Here is a 16,791-nt window from a genome sequence, read left to right on the forward strand (position 1 = left end):
TCTCTACCATTCTGGTTTTGTAGAATTCTTTTCATTGTTGGTATGTAATCATTATTATATGTGAATTAAACAGTTAAAACACACACACACACACACACACACACACACACACACACACACACACACACAAATGATTGAACAAATGCTGCCACTGGCCGCCCCCTCACCTGAGCAAGGCTCTGGCGGGAGCATAGATTGTAAATAAATGGATAGACCTTTCATGACGTCACCCATTGCGTTCCCAACCGCTATTCTGAAGACTTGAGCGAGTCCAGCAGGACGTCTCCACATTGAATATTTGAAACCGGATGTAAATGTGATTGGTCTAGCCGTCACTTGACCATATCACGTGGACAAAGGAGGCCCTGTAATATGGCGATTTATGCAAAACTTTAACTCGTAATATACCGTATTGGCCCGAATATAAGACGACTCCGATTATAACACGACCCCTATTTTTCAAAGATCATTTTGTGAAAAAAAAAAAAATGCTGAAGAATATAAGGTCACTCATAAAACAACTTTTTATTATGCAATTATTATAAACTCAAAAACTCACAACTGAGATAACATTTCACGACACACAAAATGAAAAAAATATTACATTACATACAACATACATACAACAGTATTGAATAAAAAAAAAAAATTCTCATTCTCAAAATAAGAAACAATAAGCAACAAATAAGAACCTCAAGGGGTCAAAACTGCATAAATGATGCAAATAACTTTCCAGTGCCTTTAGCTGAATCCCGGCTCTGGTGGTGGACATTCCGTCTTTCCGTTTTTCAGTGACATATTCACTCACCGTTCTAATCTCTCTGAAGCGTCCGCTATTGGGAGCACGGAAAGCTTTTCTCTTTTTTTTCTGCGCTCTCCAATATCGAACGAGGCACTCTGCTACACCATATCTCTTGGCGGCTTGGCAGTTGTTTGATGACTCTGCTGCGTTGATCACCATTAGTTTAAAGTTGGTATCATAACTTCGCCTCTGTTGTTTGCTCAGTTGTCCAGCGTTCAGCCCTTTGTTCCAGATGATCCGCCATTTTTCATCAGATCATTTGATCTCATTTCATCACTCCACGCGCTCTCTGGTCAGTGATACTTTGGCTCCATCTAGCAGCAGGGATGCGTATTGACCAGCTACCGTAAGTCCGCGATTATAACACGACCCCACTTTTGAGGATACAATTTCTGGAAAAAAACATCGTCTTATTTTCGGGCCAATACGGTAAAATCAACAGATGATTTATGTGTAAATCAGAATCTGGTGAAGCCAGCACGGTTATATAAACTAATGATAGAGACCAGAACCTGTTCTGAAACCAGGCGCTTTATATGTTTATTTGCACTCTGAAAATCGGTATTTTTGAATGGGTTCCAATGAGACCGGGGCTCTTTTTGAAAGCAGCATCATCGCCCCCTGCTGGAATTACTCCGGAATTACAGCTTTTTTACACTTCTGCATTATCTTTATGTTTTATGAGCGGAGGTTGGTGCTTGGGCGGGAGTTTATGGCTCTGTGGCGCAGCTTGCGCTTTCAGCGGGTGGCACCACCATGAGCAGCAGGACAAGGGAGCCGCCATGCTCCTTCTTCCACTTGTAGCTGAGCTGCTTGACAGTGATCTGTGTTTGCTGTGCAGGAGACATAGCCTCCTCTCAACTGGCTGTTACATTTCTTTTTTTCTGACCTGTTGCACGTACCCCCACACCCGACAGGTGGTGCTACTACGGGGACAGGAGAAAGAGGGGGCTGCTGAGCCTCTTCCCTGTCTTGGACTTGGCCTTAGCTGAGCTTCTAGCCTCTGTGTTCACTGTGCAGGTGGTGTACGCACACCAGGGAGAGGGGGCCGTGGAGCAGTTGTCCCCTCTCCCGTGCATTACCTCAGCAGGTACTCACGGGCTTGGTAGTATGACTGTGGCTGTCTCGGTGGCATATGCCTTGTTCCCCCAGCTTATCACACTACCGTTGTTCTGGCATGTTGTGGACACCCACCGCTCAGAGCGGGTAGCGCTCTTATGACATCAGAAGAGAGAAGCATTCCCTCGTCATACCGCATTTCTGTTTTTCTGACCTGCTGCCTGCATGCCTCTCCTGGATGTAGCTTTAGATGCGCTAATAGCCGATGATTGAGGTTGGTTGTGCTAGTGGCGCACACCTCCTTCCCTTGGCTTACTGCATGCTGCTGTCTCTTCTGGGCTGGTGCCGCTACGAGGGCACAACAGAGAGGGTGCTGCCGAGTGACTGTCCCCTCTTTCGAGCACAGCCCCAGCTTGCGCTTATGGGCTTGGTAGTACGGCATCTACTGTGCAGGCGGCATTTCTTCAATCAGCTTACCGCTATGCCCACTTTTCAACCCAGCTTTGTCGGCTTGGTTGTACTGGTAGTTCGGTAGCTGTAGACTAGCTCGGCTACTCTGCTCTCAGGAGTGAACCGGATCTCCCCCTGTCGGGAGGCTGCATCTGCACACTGCCTTCCCCGGCTTGTGGGTGTGCCACCCGTGGCTTTTGGCAACACGCTTTGTGTTAGCTCAGCCGCTGCGGTGGAAGAGCCACTCGTACACTCCTCGCTTGGCTTATCAGCATGACCCTGGTTGATAGCAAAGGGGCTCGTGTTGGCTTAACCATGACTTGTAGGCCGCTCTCTTTCCGGCTTATCGGTATCTACTCTGGCTGGTATGTGGCTAGTGTAGCTGGGCTGCCTTCGGTGGAGGCACCATTTGTGCTTGTTTTTCTCCAGCCTTATGGGTGACTAGCCTGGTTGTTTCGCGACACAGCTAAGTGTTTGTCTTAGCCACTGCCGAAGGAGGCGCTGTTCATCCGCTCTTTCTCTTGACTTATAGGTATTGGGCCAACCGTTGGCACATGGTCGGTGTAACCTTTGGTTGCCGTTTAGGACAACGTTTTCCCCCCCCCCAAGTTGATCGAAGCCAACCATGGCTGTTAGTCATGTGGTTGGTGTTAGCTTGGCCTGTTGTTTTTTAAGGCCACATTGATGCCCCTTCTCCCGCTTATTGATTCTAATCCTGCCTGGCAAGTGACACTGTCTGTCCGCTTGGGGCCCCGTGACCGAGGAAGTCTGTTGCGCCCTTTGCCCAGCTTATTGGTGCCAGCTGCCATTAGCGGCATGACTAGTGTTGGGCTGTAGCCTTTGCAGGTGGAGGCCAAGTTCTGCCCTCCCCCCGACTTCTTGGCACCGATCCTGTATTTGAGTGACGCGGTTTGGACCAACACACCCCATGATGGGCAAAGGAGGTGGTCGTGCCCTCTCGGCCCATTGTGCCTCTGGCGAGAGGGCAGGAGGAAGAGGGCACTGCTGTGCCGCCCCTCCCTCTGATGACCATAGCTTAGACCTTGTTGGCCCTGCCGTCAAGGGTCTGCTGTGTAGGCGGCGTATGCCTCCTTCCCTCAGCTTATCGCACCAACCTTATCTTCTGACCCACTGAGCGGCACTGTTGGTGTCAGCTGTGCCGTATCTGGCAAAGACAACTTTTCCCGGCAGATGGCGTCTAGAGGAGGGCGGAAGGAAGAGACCATTTGGTCGTTCCCTCTCCAGTATGTGGCTTCAGCTGCGTTATTAGCCTGGGGATTTTGCATCTGCTGTGAAGGCGGCGTACGCCCCCTTCCCTGCTTATCCCCTGCTTATTGCACCAATCTTGTCTTCTGACCTTCTGCTGAATGACACTGCTGGTGTTATCTCGGCCGTGTCCGCACCTACCTCATTCCTAGCAAGTGACGTCTTACCCGCAATTTTCACCGGACGCGAAAGTGACGCACTGCGCTGCGTTTCAGAAGCGCCGGCACACGCCGTGGCGCTGGTGATTCGTTTCAATTCTATTTTCTGCGCTGCCGCTTCTAAACATCGTAAATTCACTGTCGCACAGAAAGCACCAGACAGGAAGTTACACCAGAAGTTTCAAAATAAAACACAATGAACGACCTCACAAACGTAAATCTATGTTCCTGATGAAGATTTTGGGCTGGGATTAAATACATTTTCTTCTTTTCTTTCTTACAAAAAAAAAAAAAAAAAAAAAAAAAAAATTAAACATTTGATCTGCATGTTTTCTGATTTCTCTTTAAAGTGTTTGTATTTTTGGCTTTGGTTATATGATGGTGTTTTGTATTCTAGATGCTTTATTTAGCTTGAAATAAATTACATAAATGAAAAAAAAGGTATGTGTCACTCTGACAACTCATGACTGCAGACGAGCCTGAGACAAGCACCCCTGTGGGGGGGGGGAGGGGGTGCTGAGGAGCGATGCCGGATGATACCGATCAGTGCCGAGCAGCACCGAGGAGCGCGGTGCGTCACAGGGCACATGGAACACAGAGCGTCGTGGCGCCCCTTGTGCAACCGCGGCGCCACCCCCAGGACGTGGCATCCGAGGCGGCCGCCTATGCCTACAGCCGGCCCTGACTTCAGAGGTCAGGTCTCTCTGAAAATCTATTCATGAGGAAATTAAGGTTTCTTCTTTACCGTGACTCTTTCTTCTCCAGATGAGGAAGAGTCCAGTGATGCAGCCTGTCAGGAGGAGCAGTCCAACAACAACAGCAGCAGTGGGAAACCCTGCAGATAAACAATGTCAGCTTGTTTTCTTTCTATTCACAGTCATATTTGATGTCTCTGGTGAAACACGAAATCAGCCATTGTTTGTTTTCTTTGCTGCATGCATTTCAGCAGATTAATGCAACATAAAAGACAGGTTTAATTTATATGTAAAGGTTTAAAATATGTGCTACTTTACATTTCGAATGTCAAATATCTTAATATCATGAACAAAATGTATGAATAATAAGAAAAAAAAGACTCTTTGAGTCCTCAATGTTTCAGAAGCTGCTTCAGTCAGTGGAAATACTCCAAATGTTCCATCCACCATGTGAAGGTTCAAATATGAACAGCACAGTTAAACACAGCTGAGGATCTTTTATCAGGGAGGAAAATAACGACAATATATTAAACCTTGACTCAAAAATCAAACTTTTTGATGAAACACAGTGTCAACAACAAATTGCAATGAAATAAATGGAGAGAATCAGGTTGAAAAAGGACCTTGAAAGTGAAAAAGTGTGAGAAATTTAATTTAATGTGTCTCTCACCTTTAACACTGCGCCAGTTAGTCAGGATCACACGTTTGTCCAGTGTTGTGATGACATCCTCTTGAACTCCAGCCAGCTGAAACACACAGCTGTACCTCCCCCAGTCTTCATCTTTGATCCCTGAAAGATTCAGATCAGCACTCATCTGGAAGCTCCCGTCATGGTTGGGGAGGATCTCTCCTCTGACCACGTCCTCATGGAGCTCCTCCTCGTCTTTCTTCCAGAACATCTGGGCTCTGTCGGGGTAGAAACCTGTAGCGTGGCAGGTGACCGGAGAGGAGGGAGTCTTCTGGAGGAGAGACACTGAGGGAAGATCTGGAGAACAAGCAGGAAGACACCTCACTCTTTATTAGAGTCTCGCCTGGAAAACATCACTGATTCTCTCTCGTGTCCTGCAGTTGGAATGGAATTCAGTACAACTGTGAATGTATGAGCCATGTGAAGTAATGTGTTAAGGAAGATCTGTTTGTTGTTCAAAACTGCAGAAGGGGGTGTGATTTTACCTTTTCTCATCAGAGAGCTCTTTCCATAGTTCAGAAACTTCTTCAGCCCATCAGGACATTCATGAGTAAGGTAGTTTTTAAAATAAGTCAATCGTGGTTTGTCAACGTCCAACATTTCTTTGATGACAACAGCCTGTTGACTGAGAGTGATCCAGGTCTGGGTCTTCAAGTCTAAAGATATGAAATCTTCTCCCTCATAACCAAATGTATTAAATGTGTTGACTTCATCAGTTTCTTCATCCCAGTCACAGCCAAAACTCCCCTGGACAACGTGACGACCTGAGAGACAGAAAGCGAGACTTCATTTCAATAGAGTCACATCCAGAACATTGACCTGTCATGTGAGTCTTCCAACAAACACACACACACACACACACACACACACACACACACACACACACACACACACACACACACACACACACACACAGTCTTGTATTTCTATCCTTGTGGGGACCGTCCATTGACTCCCATTCATGTCTAGCCCCTAACCCTGACCCTTACCCAAACCCTAACCCACACCACAACAAAGCCTAACCCTAAAGAAATGTTTTTGCGCTTTTACTTTTTTTAGTAACAACAACATGGTCAAGAAAACACTGTTTCTCCTACTTAGGACCGGAAATAGGTCCCCACAAGGCACGTCGTTCCACGTTTTGCTATCCTTGTGGGGACATTTGGCCCCAACAAGGATAGAAATACGAGAACACACACACACACACACACACACACACACACACACACACACACACACACACACACACACACACACACACACACACACACACACACACAAAGCCCTCTGACTCTAACGATCACACAGATCTTTTTTTTTGTGCCCCAAATTCCAACCCAGAGTTACATTTTAAAATGAAGCGACTCCTGACAGCCATGAAAACAATGTAACAGATGCATCATTGACCTACGAGTTTATTTTTCCTTTTTTAAAATTTGAAATCTTAATGTGGTTTTTAAAATGTTCTTAAACTGAAAAAAGTTCACTCTAAGAAATGCCTGTTTGAGATTCATTATGCAGAACTCACATTTCTGAATGGATTCCGATGGAAAATGTATACATTTTATATTATTTCTATAGCAACCTTTGGAACTAAAACATACTTGTGGTTAAGAAAAAGAGAAACAGAAGAAACTATTTACATTTGGCCTGAGGAAAACGTTTGTTGTTTATGCTGATTGTGTCAATAATTGAGCACAATAAATGAGAGTGTTTTTCAGAGAACTGAAACACACTGATCAGGTTCATCCAGAATGTGGATGTGAGCTGGAGAACTGAAGAAGTCAATCTGATAAACTACTGAATCTGTCATCTGAAACCAACATTTACTATCTGTCAGCTTCTCCACACAAAACTCATGATTACAAACAGTGACTGAAGACAGTGTCAGGAAAAAAGAGAAAGTTTAAACAAACCTCCTGTGCTGTTTAAGCGCTGCAATCCAGACTCAACAATTGCTTTGAAGGATGAATGATTGTCTATCATCCTCTCTGTTCTCTCCTCCCAGTAGTCTGGGTCATCTTCTGTGACGTTGTTCACCCAGTCTTGTTTCGGCACTGCTCTCTCTGTGTTGCTGTCATAGTGAATGATCTGAACTCCATCAACCACATAAACAGCCACAAACTCTGTGACGTTTGGTAAGCCAGATGTTAAAGTGTAGAAAACGTTCCGAGAGTGCAGCACTGTAAGAAAAAGATGAAGTACAGATTTTAAATCACTGAACATTTATTCTCAAATTTGATTACAATCACAAATAAGACACTTTTTTTCTCAAAATGTTCAATAAAATCAAAGTTTTTCTTTCACTTTTTATTTCACCTTGATTGAAGTATCTATTTTAAATGATAAATTATATTTGGATACAACTTCTTTTTCTTTTTGAAAGTTCTGAAATGGAAACTTTGCACTTTATTTGCTTTAAACCTTGTCACATGTCAAGCAAAGTGCATCTATTACCTCTGTTCCACCGTTAATTTGTGAATAATTGATGAGAAGGTAAAAAGCTGATCTTGTTCTGCTGTGACCATAAAGAATTTAAATATCAAATGGAGTCACATTGTTGGAAAAAAGTATTGCTTTTGCAGGATTCAGCGTGTGCATCACTGTGACCCAGGGAAGCGTGTTCAGTGACATCCCTCTCCTGCGCTGCTCAGATTGAGAAGTCTGAATTTTGGTCCACTTTTCGCATTGGGGACATGAAAACGAAAAAGTAACCATCCTTTTGCTTTTTCTCTTTTTAGTTGTGATACAAATTGTGCAACCTAAGAATGAACATTAAAATGCAGTTTGGATGATTGATTCTTAATTTTGAGAGCCTTCAACCCCATCAGGCTGGCTCTGCTGCGGGGGAAGCTGGAGGACGCGGGAGTGGACGGACAGCTCACTGCCTGGACCATCGACTACCTCACTGACCATCCACAGTACATGAGGCTGCGCGGCTGGGAGTCAGAGGTGGTCGTCTGCAGCACAGGGGCCCCAGGCCACCGTCCTCTCACCTTTCCCCTTCCCCATCTACGTCTTGGATTTCACCTACATTGACAGCTGTCATCTCCAGGAGTTCTCTGCCGACTCTGCCGCTGTCGGCTGTGTGTCAGAGGGGAACGAGCTGGAGTACCGGTCGCTCATCATGGACTTTGTGGACTGGTGTGAGAACAACCATATGTGCTTGAACACCAGTAAGACGAAGGAGATGGTGATCGACATCAGGAGGAGGACATTATCACACCCACCGGTGAACATCCAGGGGGAGGACATTGAAAGTGGACAGTTTCAAGTGCCGTGTTCACCTCAACAATAAACTGGACTGGTCCCACAACACCAGCGCTCTGTACAAGAAGAACCAGAGTTGCCTCCACCTTCCGAGGAGATTGAGGTCCTTCAGAGTGAGCAGACCTCTACTCAGGACCTTTCATGACTCTGTGGTAGCCTCTGCTGTCCACTACACCGCCGTCTGCTGGGCTCCGGGCAGCACAGAGCGGGACAGGAAGAGACTCAACAAGCTGGTCAGGAGGGCCAGCTTTGTCCTGGGCTGTTCACTGGCCTCTGTGGAGGATGTGGGGGAGAGGAGGATGTTGGCCAAGCTCACGACCATTACGGACAACAGCTCTGACCCACTGCACCGGACGGTAGAGGAGCTCAGCAGCTCCTTCAGTGGCCGACTGAGAAACCCTCAGTGCAGGAAAGAGCGCCACCGCAGATCGTTCCGCCCCACCGCTGTCAGACTGCACAACGCCACTGTGTAGAGTATGAGCATTAACCCTGGATATTATAATACCCTGCAATCATTGTCACTTTATAACCCCCATAAGCAGTCATGGACACTTTATTATACCACTTCATCTTATTCTCTGGTTGCACCTTTGCACCCCCCTGTGTTCCTACGAGCCTCTGTGACAATAATTTCTCCCTGGTGAGATCAATAAAGTCTGTTCTATAATGTGGCCATATCCTTAAAATGAAAAAGCATTTTGGCTAATGTATTTTAACTTTCAAGTTTGACATTTTGAATTGAATGTTGATACTTTATTGCTGGGGAAAGTTTTGAAAAGCAAATGTTAAATGATATTTGTTTTAATTTAAGTCACACAACAAGCGGTCTTGAAGATGAAAGTTAAAATGTAGTTTGGATGATTCATTATTATTAATTATAATTATGAGTCACATAATGCAGCCATGAACTTAAAATGAAAAAGCATTATAGTTCATGCATTTTAATTAGATTTTTGGTCAATATTTGCTTCCATAATGTTTTCAGTTCCTGAATCTGATATTGTTAAATCTACACAGTGTGTACTATTTGCCACAGACCAAGTAGCATGGGGGTTGCGAGTTGGGTGGGTGGGGGACTCTCACTGCATGAATGACAAAAAGGTATGCAGAGATCATCGATTGGAACATAATTCAAAATCCCATTGGGGAAAGAAACAGAATTAATTTGTGGTGCTTGGAGTTGATTCTGTGGTGCTGGGCCACAGATCGGTCTGCATATGGCAAACCCTGGTTTGTTTTTTCAAAGGGATCAGCAAGTTTCAGTACCAAATGAGATGTGATATTTTATGATATAATAATAAAGACATGATTAAACCCTCCAACTGATGCAGGAACTCCTAAAAGCCAGATGGTCAAAAGAGAGCAAAATCCACAGGAGAAGAGCCTTCATGAAGCAGACCTGGATACTGGATGGATCACTCAGAGATAACACAGATGGTAAAGGGATTCTTCGTAAGTTTGTTTCTCTGTCAGGATTCTGTTCAGGCAGCTAGCGGGCAGTCTCAGGCTCCTTGGGCCAGTCTGATTGCTGATTGCATTCACCTGGGGACTGCCTGCCTAAATTAACCTCTCTCTGCCACCTGTTCCCTGTGGGATCGTTATCTGTTATCTTGCTTTGCCAAGCTCTAAAAGGGATTTTTTTTTTTCATGCCTTGCCTCGCATCTCCAAGGCCTACGTCCTGTTCACTCTACCTGCAGTCCATGTTCAAGCCTCTAATCCAGACGGTCTGCAGCATGTAAGGCACCTCATCCTCTAACAACTGTTGCTCGTCTCAGAGCCGGCCTGCGTGCTCCAGCTTCCCCCTTCACCTGCAGGCTCAGGAGATTCACCTGTCGGGACAAGACTGAGCTAATGCTTGACGCTGCCGCCAGGCAGCAGCCATCTTTGATCACCCCTGTTACAATGAACTTGTTCAAACATCTACCCCGGTCTGGCCTCTGCATGTGGGTCCAACGGCATACTGATCATGACATTCTCATTTGTCAGTTAATAATTGTGGAAATTCATCAGTTACAGTGTGTGGGAACCAGGGCTAAAAGACCTTCGTGGCAGCAAAGTCTATGGAGCTGAATTAAGGTCGTAAGTTTTAATTAAAAAAATAAATAAAACTCAAAAATCAAGTTTTGGTCACTGTTTGAGACAATTGCCGTTTCAATGTGTTTGTTTCAACTTTTTAAGTGCTTTTGTTGAATTTTACAGAAGATTCAAATCCATATATTGTATGGATGCTTACATCTGAAACCATCCACAATCCCCCCCCCCCATCTGTCTGATCTCCTACACGTTGCCACCCCCTCAGATCTTCCTCCTCCCTCCACCTCTCTGTGCCCTCCGCCCAGCTCAGCACCGTGGGGAGCAGAGCAATCAGCTGTTCTGCTCCTCCACTCTGGAACTCTCTCCTCCAGACATCAGCAACATCGACTCTCTGCCTCAATTCAAATCTAGACTCAAAACTCATCTGTTTGAATCTGCCTGTCATCTGTAACTTCACTCTTTCTTTTTAATTTTTGTGTTTATTCACTGTTTTTACTTTTACCGACCAATGTAACATCTTGAAGCCCTCTGAGGCAACTGTTGTTGTGATACTGGGCTATACAAAAATAAATTGATTGATTGATTGATTGTTTCGTTGTCTGTTGTTTCCTTTTGTATTTTGTTTTCAATTTATTGTAAAGAGTCCTTGAGTGTTTAGAAAGGCGCTGTGAAATTAAATGTATTATTATTATTATTATTATTATTATTATTATTATTATTATTAAAGTCCTATATTTAAAGCATAATAAATATACTTTAAGTTGTTTTTAGCACACAAAAGTACACTAAATGCACTTTAAGTTGATCTTTACCACAACTTCATTACAATTTAAATATACTCAGTACACAATTAGTTGTTCCAAAATAGCACTCTACAAATTGACTAATTTTAAACACACTTGACTACACAACAGTGTGCTAAACTTTAGTACATGTAGTGCATTTATTTTTCACCTGGGATAGCCTGTACCAGAACTTTTCCAGAGCTGCTGGAGGAGCAGGGCACTGAGCATTGAGGAAAGAACATGAGATTGTTCAGTAGGACTGAACAGTGAGACCACAATTAGAATAAAAACTGGAACACATTCTGATCCAAATCTGTCTTGGTGTCTTATATAAAAACTGCATCAGGATACAACAGTTTCTACACCGGAGCCTTCAAATGAGAGCAAATTTCCAACGAGGATTCAAACATTTTCAGAGCAAGGAAGAAAAACTCCAGGAAGATATGATAAGCATATGAAATCTACCTGGAGCTGCAGCTGGGATTCCCAGCAGAAAGAGAACCGTGAGGAGCTTCATTGTCACCGATCCATACTTTATTCCCATTTGGACGAGTCACTGCTCCTCCAAGTTTGTGCGTCTGAGCAGAAGAAGCAAAGTTCAAAACAAAAGGAGGAAAACAAGGCGTGAACCGGGATCTAAGTGAGCCTATACCCTGACCTTTGAGTTACTGCTTGACATGAAAGTGCCTTTATGCAGTGGCGGGGCAAGGGTTCTTGGTGGCTCCAAGCAAGAAATTCAACTGGCCCCCACCCCATCTGTGCACACTGAAAAAAATAGCTTTTTTGCAGACAATTTGCACCTAGCGGGGGCCCCCTAAAAGCTGGAGACCCAGGCAAATGCCTGGTTTGCCTGTTGGCACGCCACACCTCTGCCTTTATGCAATGTTCAACACTCCTCTTTCATACTGTAATAAAATCAAAGTTCATCTTAATAATGCATCACGTTGGAAGTTCATGTGATGATTTAGGATTTGACATTGTTCATATGTTAGATGAATTCTGCATTTTAAGATCACTTCAGACAATCAGAAGCTAAATTTGAGACGATTGTGACAGAATATTTCAGCTCATGTCGTTACAGCTTTAACTGAGATATATTGAAGCTCAAATGTAAAACTAAGACATGCAGAGTCATAAAGCTGACAAACAGTGGTTGAACTCTGTTAAGTTCATGTCTGAACTTTATTTAAGCTTCACCTGTTGAAATACATGATTCTAGGATATTTGTGATGATCACGCCTCTCAATATCACCAAGTGAAGTTTGTTTCCATCCCATTTCATGAAGTAACAACACCTCACTTGACACAACACTGGTCTGCTGCATGTTTCAGCATGCTTTGAGAGAAAGACAGAAAAAGCACTCTCAGACAGACAAAACATAATTTATTAACCAATATGGTGATTAAGAGCAGCACAGACAGAGGGGATGTTTCAGTGATGATGCTTCTGCACTGTAACCCGCAGTAGTGCCCACTTTAGTCACTTTGTCCTGGGGATTAAAAAGAATGAACATTACAATATGGAACTTTCTACACAGCTGGGATGTTAAACAGCAGTTAAAGGACAGAAACGAAAGCCAGCTGTAAAGACAAACTGGTTAACCTGGGTTTTTATCATGGTTAAATTAAGGCACGTAGAAACAAAAAGACTGCAAATCACATCCATAAACCGAGTGGAAACTATGAAGATAAAGAATATCTTTGTCTCTAGAGAAGCATTGTGTAAATTACAATATACAGACATTTCTCCATTCTATAGATTTATGTTTTTTGTTTTGTTTTTGTGGTTCATATTGCGACTTTTGATCTGTTTCAGAAACTATTTTAAAGATTTTTTTCTGTTTTGAACATCAAACTGAAGTCATTATTAAATGCATGGAATTGTATTTGTGGTCAAATAAATGCATCTCGCTCTGCTACAAAAAAAAAAAAAAAAAAAAAGAAATCATTTAGTCCATGGTGTCTGTGATATTATTTACATGGCAACTAGGGGGCGCTTGATTTTTAAACGTACACCATGGCAGTAATTTGATGCACTGCTGTGGTTGTTTTCTCTGGGAGGACAGTCTCCCATGAATGAATGAAGCAGGAATTTTGGCGAAGGTGTGGCTGTTTGTATTTCATTGCATATTGATTTTTGTTTTATTATTTAAATATTCTAATGCACTTTAAGCTGTCTTTTTATTATGAAAAGCGCGTTATAAATAAAGATTGATTTGATCTGAATACAGGAACAAATTCTTATCCAAACATAGCTTGCTGCCTTATCAGAATTTTCTGTTGATGTGTTCTGCAAAAGTCCCATGATCAACTCATACAGAACTGTTACACACTAAACACGGAAGACGTGGCTCATTTACAACAGTTTATTAACCTGAACTTTAATATGAGGGCAAACTTTCAATGAGGCTCAATACAGAGAAAGAGAGAAAAATTCAGGGGATAAAGGAACATTGTTTTGTGAATATTCATCAAATGTGAAAACGTGTGATCTGCCTGGAGCTACGGTGGGGATTTCCAGCAGAGAGAGAGTCATGAAGAGCTTCATCGTGACCTGTCTAGTCCTTATTCTCATGTTGAGGAGTTCACAGCTCTACAGTTTCTGCTTGCCTCAAACCAGCCCCGCCCGCTCCTCATCCGCGTTGGGATTGTGGAGATGGTCTCAGTCTGGGTAGGAGCCCATAGAAGGGGATTTCACTCGGTCGTGAAACGGCCGAGCCAATCAGCGTTGCCGCTATTTGTTTTCAAAATTTTTTGGCAAATTCTGGTGGCTAAACCAGAAGCGACACCATCACAACTGCGGTCAAGTGAGCCTACACTTCTGAGCCCACAGTCAAATGAGCCGCACGTTCACTAGCTGTGCGCAAATACACCGAGCATTACGGTAACACCGTTCCAAAACCCATTTCAAAAAAAAGTGGAGCACGACGGAACACAGCTCACTGCATGGAATACATTATATATTGATGATTATATATTACTGCACTTCATGAATTATATATTACTTTCATAAACACTATGAAGTATGAATACTGTGTACTTTTACTCTCATTTGTTGCCAAAGTTCATTAGACATAGTAAGACAAGCCATTGTTATCTGACTTTGAAGTGTATTAAAATCCTGTTTTTCAATAAGTAGTCCACAAAATCAGTACTGCTGGACTTAATACATTACAAATTACCTGCATAAGTACTATGAAGTACTATTACTGTGTACTTTTCCTGTAATTTGTCGCCAAAGTTCCCTTTTGTTGTAAATAAAAGCCAATTTCGCCTGACTTTGAAGTGCATTAAAATCCTTTTTTTCAATAAGTAGTCCACAAAATCAGTACTGCTGGACTTAATATATTACAAATTATTTGCACAATGACTATGAAGTACTATTACTGTGTACTTTTCCTGTAATTCATTGCCAAAGTTCCCTGTTGATGTGAATAAAAGCCATTTTCGCCTAACTTTGAAGTGCAATAAAATCCTTTTTTTCAATAAGTAGTCCACAAAATCAGTACTGCTGGACTTAGTACATAATATATTCCTTGTACAATGACTATGAAGTACTATTACTGTGTAGTTTTCCTGGAATTCATTGCCAAAGTTTCCTGTTGTTGTAAATAAAAGCCATTTTTGCCTAACTTTGAAGTGCATTAAAATCCTTTTTTTCAATAAGTAGTCCACGAAATCAGTACTGCTGGACTTAATACATTACAAATTACTTGCAAAAGTACTATGAAATACTATTACTGTGTACTTTTCGTGTAATTCATTGCCAAAGTTCCCTGTTGATGTGAATAAAAGCCATTTTCGCCTAACTTTGAAGTGCAATAAAATCCTTCTTTTCAATAAGTAGTCCACAAAATCAGTACTGCTGGACTTAGTACATAACATATTCATTGTACAATGACTATGAAGTACTATTACTGTGTAGTTTTCCTGGAATTCATTGCCAAAGTTCCCTTTTGTTGTAAATAAAAGCCAATTTCGCCCGACTTTGAAGTACATTAAAATCCTTTTTTTCAATAAGTAGTTCACAAAATCAGTACTGCTGGACTTAATACATTACAAATTACCTGCATAAGTACTATGAAGTACTATTACTGTGTACTTTTCCTGTAATTTGTCGCCAAAGTTCCCCGTTGGTGTGAATAACAGCCTTTTTCACCCAACTTTGAAGTGCATTAAAATCCTTTTTTTCAATAAGTAGTCCACGAAATCAGTACTGCTGGACTTAATACATTACAAATTACTTGCACAAGTACTATGAAGTACTATTACTGTGTACTTTTCCTGTAATTTGTCGCCAAGGTTCAAAGTTGTTGTAAATAAAAGCCAATTTCGCCTGACTTTGAAATGCAATAAAATCCTTTTTTTTGATAAGTAGTCCACAAAATCAGTACTGCTGGACTTAGTACATAATATATTCCTTGTACAATGACTATGAAGTACTTTTACTGTGTAGTTTTCCTGTAATTCATTGCCAAAGTTCCCTTTTGTTGTAAATAAAAATCAATTTCGCCCGACTTTGAAGTGCATTAAAATCCTTTTTTTCAATAAGTAGTCCACGAAATCAGTACTGCTGGACTTAATACATTACAAATTATTTGCACAATGACTATGAAGTACTATTACTGTGTACTTTTCCTGTAATTCATTGCCAAAGTTCCCTGTTGATGTGAATAAAAGCCATTTTCGCCTAACTTTGAAGTGCAATAAAATCCTTTTTTTCAACAAGTAGTCCACAAAATCAGTACTGCTGGACTTAATACATTACAAATTACTTGCACAAGTACTATGAAGTACTATTACTGTGTACTTTTCCTGTAATTTGTCGCCAAAGTTCAGTTGTTGTAAATAAAAGCCAATTTCGCCTGACTTTGAAGTGCAATAAAATCCTTTTTTTTGATAAGTAGTCCACAAAATCAGTACTGCTGGACTTAATACATTATATATTCCTTGTACAATGACTATGAAGTACTTTTACTGTGTAGTTTTCCTGTAATTCATTGCCAAAGTTCCCTTTTGTTGTAAATAAAAATCAATTTCGCCCGACTTTGAAGTGCATTAAAATCCTTTTTTTCAATAAGTAGTCCACGAAATCAGTACTGCTGGACTTAATACATTACAAATTACTTGCACAAGTACTATGAAGTACTATTACTGTGTACTTTTCCTGTAATTTGTCGCCAAAGTTCAACGTTGTTGTAAATAAAAGCCAAATTCGCCTGACTTTTGAAGTGCAATAAAATCCTTTTTTTCAATAAGTAGTCCACAAAATCAGTACTGCTGGACTTAGTACATTACATATTACTTGTGCAATGACTATAAAGTACTTTTACTGTGTACTTTTCCTGTAATTCATTGCCAAAGTTCCCTTTTGTTGTAAATAAAAGCCATTTTTGCCTAACTTTGAAGTGCATTAAAATCCTTTTTTTCAATAAGTAGTCCACGAAATCAGTACTGCTGGACTTAACACAATACATATTACTTGTTCAAGGACTTTGACGTACTTTTACTGTGTACTTTTCCTGTAATGTGTCACCAAAGTTCCCTGTAGGTGTGAATGAAAGCTAATTATGGCCTAAGTGC

General features: G+C 42.0%; 1 protein-coding gene across 1 annotated transcript; it reads right to left on the reverse strand.

The window, feature by feature from the left end:
• Positions 1-2,173: 2,173 nt before the first annotated feature.
• On the reverse strand, positions 2,174-11,770 carry LOC115409743 (major histocompatibility complex class I-related gene protein-like). The gene is made up of 6 exons (XM_030121017.1): positions 11,674-11,770; positions 7,035-7,301; positions 5,604-5,882; positions 5,101-5,415; positions 3,427-3,509; positions 2,174-2,209 (listed from the first exon to the last, which is right to left on the reverse strand). Exons 1-6 carry the CDS (start codon positions 11,750-11,752, stop codon positions 2,174-2,176), a joined length of 1,059 nt encoding a protein of 352 aa, XP_029976877.1. The 5' UTR covers positions 11,753-11,770.
• Between the last annotated feature and the right edge of the window lie 5,021 nt (positions 11,771-16,791).

The sequence above is a fragment of the Salarias fasciatus genome, chromosome 22 (genome assembly GCF_902148845.1).
Source record: "Salarias fasciatus chromosome 22, fSalaFa1.1, whole genome shotgun sequence".
Classification (NCBI taxonomy): domain Eukaryota; kingdom Metazoa; phylum Chordata; class Actinopteri; order Blenniiformes; family Blenniidae; genus Salarias; species Salarias fasciatus.